This window comes from Chiloscyllium plagiosum, unplaced genomic scaffold (genome assembly GCF_037043375.1).
Source record: "Chiloscyllium plagiosum isolate Xiang-an unplaced genomic scaffold, Cpla_swu_hap1 HiC_scaffold_7, whole genome shotgun sequence".
NCBI lineage: Eukaryota > Metazoa > Chordata > Chondrichthyes > Orectolobiformes > Hemiscylliidae > Chiloscyllium > Chiloscyllium plagiosum.
In genome coordinates, this window is record NW_028270145.1 from 19,889,493 (window position 1) to 19,904,048 (window position 14,556).

General features: G+C 38.7%; 1 protein-coding gene across 12 annotated transcripts in view; it reads left to right on the top strand.

Annotated features, from left to right (window-relative positions):
- hdac4 (histone deacetylase 4) overlaps positions 1–14,556 on the top strand; it is a 528,171-nt gene that overhangs the window by 499,664 nt on the left and 13,951 nt on the right. For all 12 annotated transcript variants that reach the window (XM_087988782.1, XM_087988780.1, XM_087988779.1 and 9 more), the window contains 2 exons: positions 7,875–7,993; positions 8,688–8,821. In XM_087988782.1, coding sequence (XP_087844908.1) covers positions 7,875–7,993; positions 8,688–8,821 — 253 coding nt within the window. The remainder of the gene's footprint in view (positions 1–7,874; positions 7,994–8,687; positions 8,822–14,556) is intronic.

Below are 14,556 nucleotides of genomic sequence, written 5' to 3' on the forward strand. Positions count from 1 at the left end.
TGTGTATATGCGGAACAGCATAGTTAAGTCTAGTTTGGATAGACTGAATTCTGGCGGGGTTTTTTATTCTGTTCTTTTGTGTTTCATTGTGTAATTTTGTGAATAAATGTTTGTCTGTTTTAAAACCTGGTAGTCAACCTAGCTAACTTCAGGTAATTTTCACTGTACACTTAACAAAACAAATTGCAAAGTTATTGTCTGGGCTGCCTGCTTAAGAATGTTTTGAGTCGTCTGGCCTAGTTCATAACATTACGCACCAGTGGTATCCTCATTCACATTTTATTTAGTTATCTGCTGCCCAGAGGCAGTAGATAGCACTTGTCTCCCAGTAGGCACATTTTGTTTTGCACTGCTTGTGGCAATACAGTTGATACAGAAGACCCCTGCCAGGATACCAGGCAAAGATGTGCAAGCTTATTTATTTATTTTCACACATCTGGCATTGCATTTTGATTCCAGTATAGTACTAAGCTGACGTGTGGTGCCTAAAAGGTATTTGAAAATTTGTGTGCTGTCATGGCACCATGCACCACTTGCATTCTTCAAATTGTGCTGAAAAGGTATGCTCACTCCATTGCTGGTTTTTGACAAAAGGAAATAAATTAGATTGGACTTTTGAATAGAGCTCCTCCATGACCACACTCATCAGTACATGGTAAATCATTAGATATTACAGATATTTCTGCCTCCACTCTGGAAGGACTTAAGACACACACCAGTTCATTGCCACAGTTACTTCACCACAGGAAAAGGACAAATTAATCTCCAGACATAAATTCTTCCAATGACACTGCTTTTTGCCTCCCCTCTCCGTAAGAACTGCTGTGATGGCTGCTAGCAGCTTACCAGAGACCAGTACAGATTGTGTGTAACCTCTCAGTTAGCAGGTAGTTTGGGGAAGGCAAAAAAAGATCCTGATGACTAGATCTTAAGTAATAGTATATATCATTGATGCAAGACATCTTTAATTTTAGAGTTGGTGGCCAGTGAGAGGAAAAATATACTATTCTAATCTGTAGTAAAAGTAGATAACAAAAATAACAGCACCATGTGAACATAAGCTGCTTAGAAAATTGATCTAGGGAGATAGCTATGGGCTACAAGGAAATGGTAGTAGAGTTAAACAGATATTTTGCATTAGTCTTCATGGTGGAAAGTACTTCAAATATCTGTTAAGACTGAAGAATACAGAGACGATTAAGTATCATTATTATCACCAGAGAAATTGTATCAGACAAAATAATGAAGCTAACAGCGGATAAGCTCACTAGCCCTGTTGACTTACATCCTAGGATATCAAATTCAAAGTAGTTATAGAGTTAGTACATGCATTGGATGTAATTTTCCAAAAAATCCTTGGATTCTGGAGAAGAACTGGAGGATTAGTTTAACACCTGTATGCAAAAAGGGAGGGAGACAAAATGCAGGTAACTGTAGGCCGATAGGCATAACATTTGTTGAAAAAATATTGGATTCAACTATTAAGGAAGTAACAGCACATTTGTAAAATCTTAAAATAATCGAGAATGACTACCTGAAAGGGAAATAGTGTCTGAATAATTTATTAAGAGTTTTTTTTACAGAAGTCTCAATCAGAGTGGATAGAAGGGAACCACAAGATTTGCTTGGACTTCCAGAAAACCTTTTGTGAGGTACTAAGTTATAAGAGAAGAATAAAGTGGTGTTAATGTAAGACTGATATGGAAAGGGTCGTGAATCCCGAAAACTCCTTGCCACAGAGAGCTACGGGACAGTGTTAGGATAGATGAATTCTTGATCATACCGGAATCAAGGATTACAGGGAAAAGGCAGGAAAGTGGACATTAGGACAGGCTTTTCAGCCATGATCCTATTGAATGGCGGAGTAGGCTCAAGGGGCTGAAAAGCTTACTCCTGTTCCTATATTTTATGGTCTAACAATGTCATGAACATTGAAGTGTCTGCTTTATATACCAAACTTAAGTGACTGAATAAAGCTTGTTTAACTACAGGTGGGAGCTGGCTTTGCAACTGTATGCATCCATCCTCACCATGACCTTGGTGAGGCTAACGATATTGTCTTACGTCTCCACTGGTCCACATCTCAATGTTATCCATTCATTGACTTTTGTTTCTTTTCTGTTTTTATTCTCAATTTCTCCTTCAATTGTTGCTAGGACAAGACTGTTGAGTTTTACTTTCCAGAGTCCATATTTGGTCATCTTTCATCCTGAGCTGCTACACTTGATCTAACCCACCCGTTTTCCTGTCCATTCAGCTGATTTCTGGGCATCTTCTGCCACACCCACATTTTAAACATGAGTATTCTTTGCTCATCCTCTTTCTTCAGAATCCAATGCTTGCATCTATAAAGTCTGACACTGAACTAGGTATTTTTCTACTTCCTGCTGATGCTTTTGGACTTCCAAAAGCTACTTAATTTGCTGGTCATGCTTTTTGCAAACTTGGATTTCATTCTTACATGTAAAGTTGATGTTATCATCAAACCAAAGTACTTAAATTAGTCAAAAAAACAAAATAAACTGCACAGCTATGCTTGGGACAAATATTGATTGCAACCTACTTATAATTGCAATGTGGTCCTGTAAATGAACAGATTTGCACTGAGGTGACAATTTAATGCTTGCCTATGCAGGAATTAATTATCTTTTTACATATGTTGGGTGCGAAAGATAAGAAATTGTATTGCTAATGAAGTGATCAATAATATACTTTCAATGCCAAGCCATATACAATGAAATAACTTTTGTAGTATAAATATTTTGATTGGACTAAGCTCATAATTGAAATTCCACAATGGTACAATATTTATTTTTCAATATTTTTTAAAGTGAGCAGACCTACACTCCGGTGATGGTATTGTTTTTGCAGTGCTTTCTCCATGATTGTTGAATACAACAGATAGGCTTATAAACGTCTTAAATAGGTATTAGGCATATGATTCAAATAGAACAGTTATGGTCATTCCGTAGCATATGTCCTTTTCATGACCAGATAGGTGCGTGGTATAAAGCTATTCTAAAGTTACTGAAGCCAGCGTACAGTTCTGGAAAGCACACAATTTCAAAAGTTAAATGTCACTTGCTAGTAGGTTACCAGTGACTAGTGTGACCAATCTACTCCTTTCAGCAATGATGTGTATGAAATACGCCCAAGTTATTTTTAAAGCTTCTCATATTTTTAATTGCTCCTTCCTTTAGGTTTCCCTTTGCCATGTACATTTTTTACAATGAAGGTGAATGAATAGCCCATTTATGTATATCAATTGAAACGTGGGCAAGAATGGTCTGTGATAAATTGTTGACCCGTGTTTTTTAAAATTATTTTCTCTTTCTTACCTACCACTCTTCAAATGGAAAAGTATACAGCTATCTACTTGCCACCTGGTCCAGTGGAGTAATATGATTCATTCTGAGCACAATTGATAAATTGTCTGATAAGAGGCATACTGCCAAAGCTTTAGATCTTCCATCCCTTTTCTCATGCAATATAAATTGTTGCTGTTTGAAATTTGGCATTCTTGTATGTGTTCTGATGAGTGCAAGACAAAAAGCTTCAACCTTGTGTCTCTTTCTTTTCAGCAGCATTCACATTATTGATTAACAAGCAACTAATTGCTATGTTTTATTTACCATTGAATTGCACAGAATTTAGGGCTTACTATTTTTCCTAAACAAAATACAGATTGGCAGACCCTAACAGGGTGGGTGGAGGACAGTGGCTTAGTTAATGACATTGTGGGGCTGAGCAAATAACATTTAGATCTAACCTAAGCAAGTATTTTGCACTGAAAGAAGATCATGTTCTTTATCTTGATCTTCTATTTTTCTATCTATTCGTTATTCATGAACTTCAAGATTAGGAATAGCAGGCGAGTTAACTTGTTGGGCAAAATAATATTAACATCTTAGTTTCACCACCCAGCAGTGTTTTAAAAAAAAACAATAATCCCTTCAGTGATCTTGAATATAATTTTGCACTGAAATCTCAGCTCCTATCCAAATCAGAAAAAGAAACATTTATAATAACTGCTCAAAATACACTCAAATACTTGAAATTAGGTTGGTTTTGTGTAATACCTCTGTTTTTAATGTTTTATTTCTTTAATATTTTTCACAGCGAAAATCAAATCAGCTAACAACTTTGTTCTAAATAGTCTTTCTTCTGAGCCACACTCCATTTGTTCTTTCATGTGTCCAGTGAATCTCACACACCAGAAGTTACATAGAGCAAGTTTGTGACCCCCTTTTTGCTGCTGCTTTACTGCTCGTGTCAATAACTATGAGATGAAGCTTTTTAAAAAAATTTTAGTCTTCCCATTGCCCTTAACAGTTTTCATTATGAACACATTACAAATACTCCCTTGTTCTACATTTGCATGTTATGTTGTAATCAACTCCCAAGAAGTGCTAAATGAAGTTCCACAAATGAAACTGATCAAATAACTCAAGGGACAAGTCACAAGTAAGTTATAATCTGTTTAAAGAGTTCACTACTGGCTCCTTCTGTGTAATCTGTGTTTCAAAGGGATACAATTTTTAACACATTTGCTGAATTTTTTGGGTTTTTTCCCCAACTTGAGCAGGATGGTCCACATCATTTTAAAACAAACCGTTGGTACACTTCATGTGACACTAACACAAGTGAAGCCTACCTTTCTGACTCCTTTCCTAGTAAATACAGTCAGTGTGAGAACAGTGCCTCCTTAAATGTCATAGATTTAGAAAAATCTTATTTGATCTAGTTATGATAAGGTAAAAGGAATTACAAGTAGTACACAATATTGAGATATTGATTCCAGAAATTTATTTTCTATTCATTCTATTACTGGAAGAACTGGATGACTAATTGAGCTCCTGCCTCACAGTGGCTCATGTTCATCCTCTGGATACTATCAGTGATCAGTCTGCATACTGTTTATTTGCCACTAAACAAAGATAGACTTGTTGATTCTGCTAATTTAACTGCTTCAGATTAGTATTACAGTGCAGGTGGTGTAATTACGCCTTCAACCTCCAACAGAATTTCTTGCAAACATTGCGTTATGTTGTTGAAGCTGTTTTAAATGATGGGTCATTTCGTTGCTTGGTTTAGCATTTCTTCATGAATTGATTAAATTTTCTGAAGTGATGGCTTCGACATGGACAAGTTATATTTGAATACCATAAAATTTCAGCTGAGGTGTTCATTCCAAATACTTATACTTGCTGTTGCATAGATTGTAATTGTACAATTCAGCCAAGGTTCATAGCCTGTTGAAGGAAGTTCTTCTTGAATTTAGGACTTTGTTTTAAATAAGGCTGATGCTCATGACTGTCTGATTAAATTGACTTTATTATAGCATTGATTTCACAAATATATTTCTTGTTTCTTACCTGGATCAATAGTTCAATCTGTTGTAAGAATATCGCATTGCAGAAACTGCTCTTTATTCCATTGAAACACATGTACAATCTATTGAAAATGTAATTTTGAACAGAAGCTACATGGAAGTCCTGTGAATCTCCAATTTAAAGCATATCTGTTTGAGTCCTGTTCAGCACAGTGTTTGGTCAGTTAGTGGCTGACCCTAGGTAGCTTAATGACACTGCATTTGATAAAGTATTTTTTCCAACGTGACTGTTTGATCTCGATTTGCACATGATATTGGGAAGCAACCTCTTAACACTGCAAGACTAAATCTCAAACAAAACGGCTGCTTGTGTCATTGCATCTGCTGGTGGTGCACTCTCAGCCCATGAGGTCACACTGTCTTTAATATCACTGCCAGCAATACTGCAGCAAAGTATCAAAGAATAAATTTTTAAAATTAATTCAAATCTTGGGATCATTATTTGTTTGCTGCCCAGCTTCTAACCCCTCACTGCATCACGCTCACTGCTGTGCTGCCTCATTGTTCACTGTCCCTGAATGCAAAGGAGACATTGAGGGGTTGGGAGCAGAAATGCCAGTGAAGTAACTAACCGAGTGGCGAATAGGGCGCCAAGCAGAGTAGGGAAGTAGAGCACCGAGCAGAGCTGTACGTGGAGTGAGAGTGGCAAGACCTCCTTGGTCATGAGAAGAATGCACATGTGCATATGGATAGACTCATTATCAGCTTCCAGTTCCAGGTATGTTTTGATGACATCAAGAACTTCCTGTTCCATTACGGTGGCAGGCAATAGATGCACTATTTGTTTAAAAAACACACAATCCATGTTAATATCTTTTCACCTGTACCCTGTTAGTTTCTACATTTTTCTTTGAGAAACATATCCTTGGTACTTTTAAGAGCAAAGTGGCTAACAGAATTCACTCTTTCAGTCCATGAGCTCATTAAACTATTTAATTGTACACATTTAACAAATGAGCTGTCTATTTAATATATGCACAGCAATCCTCTCTTTTTTTCTAAAGCAATAAATATGTTGTGTGAATAGGTTGAGCTGTGAATTGGTTTAGATATATGCCTTGCACCACTCGAAGGGAAACCTATGGGGTGGTCAGAATTTGTCACTCTTTCATTACAGTTAATGAAAAGTCCAGCACATAGAAGATGATTGGTTTCTGTAACAGTTGTATGTTTGAAGTGGTTTCACCATAATCTGTAGGTGTCACATATGAAAACATTCAGATGGTTTTCCAGAGTATAATTGCCAGCCACTCCACCCAAAACCTAAACCATCCTCAAGCTCTCAACATTTGGGAAGTAATGTTAGTCATTACCTTTGTCTTTATAAACATTGCAGTTTTTCAGTCAGTACTCCATTGTTGTAATGGTGGTGTAATGGTATAACATTTGAAATCAGTATTTAGTGTGCCTGTGTTTAATTCAAAATGGTAACTAATTTGGAGGAGGAGTGATCAATGACTGTGACTGAAAGACTTTGGGTGGCCTTAGGGATATTTTGTATCATTTTAAAACTTCAAGATTATAAAGGCTTAATAGTAATCACTAGGAATGATATGGATTAAATAATGAACAGATTTGCAATGATGGGTGATGCTGGAAGATCTTTACAAAAATAATTAAATTGATTAGTTAGAAAGTATTTCTTTAAACAGAAATTCAAGTAGGATCTTAAGCACTGACAAAATGGGCTAGGGTAATTGTTAGAAAAAAATTAAAATATATGCACATTAAGCAGGAGAGTAAGATCAGCTTAGTGTCTATGTAGAATGAAGCAGAGTTGGTGAACCAAAGAATCTATTATGCTGTAACATTTGAATGTTTTGGTGTGAGATCTTTTGTAAGATCTGGATCTTTCATTTCCAAAGTTCTTCAGTTTTGGATAGAAATTCTAATTGAGTTGAGTTCTCAAATTTGAATCTTCCCCAACTCACTTCCAGAACAAAAGTAAAGGCTGTTCATCTTATTCCATATGTTCTCTGATCATAGCCAGACTATAACTACCTGTCTCCTGAAATACATATAGATTCAGCCATTTTGCTTCGATGTATGAGGATCCTTAACTTGTTCTGTGCAGCACAGATCGGGATCTAAGCAGAGCTAACTATATTCTCAGACTGCAGTAGCTAAATGTTCATGTTCTTCTATTAGCGCCACTGCAGTGGTCCAGTGACTTCAGTTTAATAAACCTATTTGAGTTTAAATTGAACAACAGTTTCTTCCTAATATTAAAAGCCATAAAGGTAGCACTTTGTTTTTTAAAAAAAAGGCTTTTCTCAATATGTAAGTAGTAGAGTCAGCATAAGTTTCTTCATAATTTCTACATTTTAGTGTAAATTGAAACCAAAAGTAAACTTAATCTGATAATGTCTTCACTGTTGATCTTTTTAATTTTACACACAGTTATTTTAAACAATAGAGCACCGTAAACATGAGTAATTGTTTATGACAGTTTAAGTAGCATGGTATTTGTTTCTCTTTACAGGACAGTAGTGATGCCCATTGCTAATGAGTTTGCCCCTGATATGGTACTTGTATCCTCTGGATTTGATGCAGTGGAAGGACACCCTGCCCCTCTTGGAGGTTACAAAGTCTCCGCTAAGTGTAAGATTTTTTTCATGACAAATTAAATTGTTTTATTTGAAGTGGGTGGTTTAAGTAAAGCACAGTTTTTTTTAACCTTAAGATTTTGACAACCAAATTAGTGACAGTAAATGACCTGTGTTTTCCAGCTCCGAGGGGAGGGAAGGAACATATCAGCACTAATCTTCAAAAGGAGCTTTAAATCCTTCACAGGAGCCATGGGTTTACTGGCTGAGCTGTAAAATAAGTCTTTGTTCAAAAAGTCATAAACAAAGGGTGTATGTTAGAATTTGAGGGTTGAAATAGTAAGAATTTAAAACCATATGGTTAATAGTTTTCTTCATGAGTAGAAATCTTAAGCGTTTCTGAGATATTTGTTTATAATATTCCGTTTGCTGCTTTTGCCTCAGAGCAAATGAGAAGTGGGCATTTTTTTTGGAGGCCCTGAGGAAGTAGATGGCATGCCACTTTAGGAAATTCAAAACATTTATCACAAAAAATGCATATATTAAACAGAAGATCAAAAAGGCATGAGCTGAAATAGTAAATTGTATTTATTGAAATTAAACCTGGCTTATATTATACATTTAGTCCCAGTAATCCCTGGTGGCCATTTCAGATGTGATGTAATACTTGAAAACTTTGATCATTCTCCAAGAGTCAAAGTAGGCTTCTGACCTTTGACTTCTCTTGCATTTCCTCTTTCCTGACACAGGTTTTGGCTACCTTACCAAACAGCTGATGGGTCTGGCTGGAGGCCGTGTCGTGCTAGCCCTGGAAGGGGGCCATGATCTCACTGCCATTTGTGATGCCTCAGAAGCATGTGTTTCTGCTTTACTTGGAAATGAGGTAAAACATCAATGCACATTACAAGCTGACAAGTTCAAGAACTCACAGGTGTGGGTTTTGCAACAGATTATGAATGAGATGAAGGCAGACTTCCAAACAAAACGTAATTCTGCAGGACCAGTTCATCAGTAACATAGATCAAATAAATTATAATATCAAATTGCATCAATGAATTTGGAAGAGTCTTCAAAGTTTCTGTGAAAATATATTAAAGCCATTTAATTTTTCTAAGCAAGAGTTCAGCCTAAACATTTCCCTCTTTCATTTTTTTCCTTGTAAGGTTGAGATTCCCTTTTTTTAAATACATTTTGCCCGCTTCATTAATTTGTCAATGCCAACTACCAATTGCATCCAGTATGTGAGCCTGAAACTGTCTGTAAAGAGGTTGGCTCTTCACATCACCAACCCACCCAACTATCACAGACACGCACAAACGCTATGGAGGTGCTCAACCTTTGCAACAGTTCAATTAAGTTAAGCATCCACTCAGCAGTATGATGGTATGCCAGTGTATTGCACATTTTAAGTAGTTCCCCATACATAAGATTCACGATACAAAACTTCTGTTTGTTCTGAATTTCTGCTGCTGGTGAAATGGATATGCTCCCATAGGAGAGGTGAGTGCTGTTAGTTAAACTTTAGTGGAGCCTAAACTTATTGCCAGAGCTCTACTAATTTTTTTTGTTTCTACTTCTGCTTTTCTTTTTGCTGCTTGTGGGTCATTCCACACTGTGCATAATTTTGCAGGTGGGTGATTAGTGTAGGACCCTTTGACACTGTAAGTTGCACATAGATGATGGTCTGGATTTTCCACAAGTCAGTTAGTCAGTAGTCCAGAATAGATAGGAGTCGCACATGGAGACACTGCAGAATCCCCAACATAGCACACTCTGAAAGACCTGTCTGGGAAATTGAATATTCCACTGGGCAATTCCTCTATACCTCCAAAAGTCTCAATTTAAATTGGAGAATTCAAATGGTTCTGATGAAATTAAGTAAATTAGTCCATTAGGGAAAGTTATTAAATACTAAATGTTTAGTAACTATTAAACTGACCCCTAACTTACATTTCATACCCCAATCCCACTTCCCTCAGAATACATATATCCCCATACCTTGACCTGACCCTCCGCCTTCCCTATCCCAATAGTCAGGAACTGATTTTTCCCACCTACCCCACTGAATCCCTGCCTCGCATTCTGACACCCTGTCAACTTTGCACTTTGCCTCCTACCTAGATGGCATCTTGCTTTCATGGCACCCTACCCAGCTGGCACCCAAACCCATTCCACACTGGTACCCTTCTCAGCTAGCTTCTTACTCACCTTCAACTTATCCCCCTTAACCATCTTGCACCCTCTTCTCCCAGGATCCTAACATCACATTTATTTTACATACTTATCTTTGATAATAGCTGTCTGAACCTTTAAATGTTAGAATGCTGTGAAAAAGGGGACATGGTTTGCCTTCCCTGATAGATCTGCAGTAGCAGAGCACGGTCAGAATGAATGTACAACTCAACGTTTCTGAGGGAACCCTGAGCAGAATTCCCTCTCGGAGAATCCACCCCATTAGCTGAGCATTTAATAATAATGAGTTCTTTCTGTCACAGTGCTGAGTGATTCACCAGTTTACTTGGCGGATTGGAAGTTAAGAAGCCCAATACGGGTAGACATGTTGCCATTTTATGGCACTGAGTGTTATTTTAGTAACATGTCATTCTAGAATGCCTAAATGCCTTGTTCTTTTCCCCTCTGGTTAACCTCTTACCTCTTCTCTGCATCTCATGCTGAAATGAACTTTACCTGGCAGTGATGGACTATATTAGTCCATTCAGATGGCAGTGATCTTGGACAATGCGTTTCAGCAGACTGTTTAACTGTGCAATCCCTTGCAGCCTTTATACCAATAAATGTGTCACTATGTAGTCTTTCCTGAGAAGCCTTTACAATCAGATTCCAAACCATTGCTCTTTCAGTAACATATTCCAGCAAAGTCAATATTAAAAGTTTGTGTACCAATAAGAAAACTCATTAAGAGCTGACTGACATTATTGAGCTGATCAACATTTCACAGGCCTTCACATTGCTGTCCAAAATCACCAGAAACACCTGGTCAACAAGGGCATCTGAACCCTAAAGTCTGACTAGGCTTACCCCTCAGGGATCCAGCAGGAAGAAGGTATGCAATTTTTATGCCCTTTTCATGGGGAGAGGGGAGTTCAAAGGGTGACTTCATTGCCCCTCCTCCAACCCAATAGGTAGGTTACACAGTTTCCTGGTCAAGAAATTAGCCATCTTTCTCACCTGCCATAGTGGCCTTACTGGTGGGTTGAGAAAGTCAGCCATAGACCTTTTCACCTTTAAATGAAACGGCACAAAAAGCCTACGTTTTTCCCTGGGGCCAACTCTCTCTCCTTTTTCCCCTTCTTGCCACCTCCGTTAAGGGGCAAATCATGGCCACAGTTATTAACGAGTGCCTCTTTCTTTCTGCTTGACTAATCTTGCTTACGAATTAGGAGCAAGAGTAGGCCACTTGCACCCTTGAACCTGCTCTACTATTCATTCCATACACGCATCACGCTTTTGTGAAAAAGTTGTGTTTCTTCAACAAAAAAACCCAATAAATTGATTAAACATGATTTCCCTTTTATAAAACTGTGTGACTCTGCCTGATTACCTTGAACTTTTCTATGTACCCTGCTACAACATCTTTAATAGCTTCTGACATTATCCCTTTGACAAATGTTAACCTAATTAGGCTGTTCTTTACTACTTTCTGTCTCCCCTTTTTGAATAAAGGAGTCACATTCATGGAACATTCCCCAAAGTTTAGGGAACTTTGGAAAATTAAAAGTAATGCTTCAATTATCTCAATAGCCACTTCATTTAAGACATCGGATGAAGTCCATCTGGACCTGGGGACCCTCAGCACCAGCAACTTGCTTGGAACCATTTCACTGGTGATAGAGTTCTCAAATTTCAATTTTCCCGAGTTCCTCCCTACTTTCTACTTCCAGATATTTAACTATTTCTGGGACGCTACTTGTGTGTACAGAGAGGATTGACACAGAATACCTGTTCAATTCATCTGCCATCTCTTGTTTTCCAGTTTTAATTGCCCAGACTCACTTCCAAAAGGAAACTCATCTGATTTAGAGTCATACAGATATACAGCATGGAAACAGACCCTTCAGTCCAAATCATCTATGCTGACCACATATCCTAAAAGATGTAGTCTCATTAACCCAGATCCTTCTGAACTCCTCCTATTCATATACCCATCCAGGTGACTTTTAAATGTTGTAATTGTACCAGCCTTCACCAAGTTTTCTAACAGCTCATTCCATTCACACACCACCCTCTGCATGAAAAAATTGCCCCGTTTAAAATCTTTCCCCTCTCTCCTTAAACCTATGTCCTCTAGTTTTGCACACTCCCACCCCAGGGAAAAGACCTTGTCTATTTACCCTATCCATGCCCCTCATGATTTTGCAAACCTATGTAAAGTCACCCCTCAGTCTCCAATGCTCCAGGGAAAACAACCCCAGTCTATTCCCTACAGCTTAAACACTCCACCCTGGCCACATCCTTGTAAATCTTTTGTTAACTTCTCTTTTTCACGTTTCTACAGTAACTCTTACTATTTTTACCTTTCTTCTATTTTGGAATATGTCTTTAATTTGCATTAGAAGGGCATTTTTCAATGCCTTCATAATATGGCATGCAATTCTGTGTGCTCATGACCTGTGACCACAATGAATATTGTTGGTTGTTTTGCCCATTAGGATGTGAGATCTAGAAGAGCCAGAGTAGGCAATTCACCCTCTTGTGCATGCTCCACCATGTCAGTATGATCGTGGCTGATCTAATCTTTGCCTCAATTCCACTTTCCTGCCTGCTTTCCATCACCCTCCAACCGTCAATAATTAAAAGTCTACCTCCTTAAATTTATTCTGCATCCCAGCATGCTGGGGTAGTGAATCCCACAAATTCATGACACTTTGAGATAAGTAATTACTCCTCTGATTTAAATCTGCAACCTGTTGACCTAAACTATGATCTCTAGTTCGAGATTGCCCCATGAGGAAACATCCTCACCACATTTACTTTGTCAATCCCCTCAATTAGATCTCTTAGAATCATAGAGATGTACAGCACGGAAACAAACCCTTTGGTCCAACCCGTCCATGCTGACCAGATATCCCAACCCAATCTAGTCCCACCTGCCAGCAACCGGCCCATGTCCCTCCAAACCCTTCCGATTCATATGCCATCCAGATGCCTTTTAAATATTGCAATTGTACCAGCCTCCACCACTTCCTCTTCAGCTCATTCCATAAACATACCACCCTCTGCTTGAAAACATTGCCCCTTAGGTCTCTTTTATATCTTTTCCCTCTCATCCTAAACCTATGCCTCTAGTTCCAGACTCCCTGACCCTAGGGAAAAGACTTTGTCTATTTATCCTATCCACGCTACTTATGATTTTATAAACCTCTATAAGGTCACCCCTCAGCCTCTGATGCTCCAGGGAAAACAGTCCCAGCCTATTCAGCCTCTCTCTGTAGCTCAAATCCTCCAACCCAGGCAACATCCTTGTAAATCTTTTCAGAACTCTTTCAAGTTTCATAACATCCTTCTGATAGGAAGGAGACCAGAACTGCATGCAATATTCCAAAAGTGACCTAACCAATGTCCTGTACAGCTGCAACATGACCTCCCAACTCCTCAATTCTCTGACCAATAAAGGAAAGCATACCAAATGCCTTCTTCACTATCGTATCTACCTGCGATTCCACTTTCAAGGGGCTATGAACCTGCACTCCAAGGTCTCTTTGTTCAGCAACACTCTTTAGGACCTTACCATGAAGTGTATAAGTCCTGCTAAGATTTGCTTTCCCAAAATGCAGCACCTCGCATTTAGCTGAATTAAACTCCATCTGCCACTTCTCGGCCCATTGGCCCATCTGATCAAGATCCTGTTGTAATCTGAGGTAACCTTCTTCACTGTCCACTACACCTCCAATTTTGGTGTCATCTGCAAACTTGCTAATTATACCTCTTATGCTCACATCCAAAACATTTATATAAATGATGAAAAGTAGTGGACCTAGCACCGATCCTTGTGGCACTCCACTGGTCACAGGCCTCCAGTCTGAAAAACAACCCTCCGCCACCATCCTCTGTCTTCTGCCTCTGAACCATTTCTGTATCCAAATGGCTAGTTCTCCCTGTAGTCCATGAGATCTAACCTTGCTAACCAGTCTCCCATAGGAAACCTTGTCAAACACCTTACTCAAGTCCATATAGATCACATCCACCACTCTGCCCTCATCAATTAATTCTTCAAAAAAACTCAATCAAGTTTGTGAGACATGACTTTCCACGCACAAACCCATGTTGCCTATCCCTAATCGTCCTTGCCTTTCCAAATACATGTAAATCCTGTATCTCAGGATTCCCTTAAACAACTTGCCCACCACCAATATCAGGCTCACTGGTCTATAGTTCCCTGGCTTGTCCTTACCACCTTCTTAAATAGTGGCACCATGTTAGCCAACCTCCAGTCTTCCAGCACCTCACCCGTGACTATCGACAATACAAATATCTCAGCAGGGGGCCCAGCAACCACTTCTCTAGCTTCCCACAGAGTTATTGGGTACACCTGATCAGGTCCTGGGGATTTATCCACTTTTATGCGTTTCAAGACATCCAGCACTCCCTCCTCTGTCA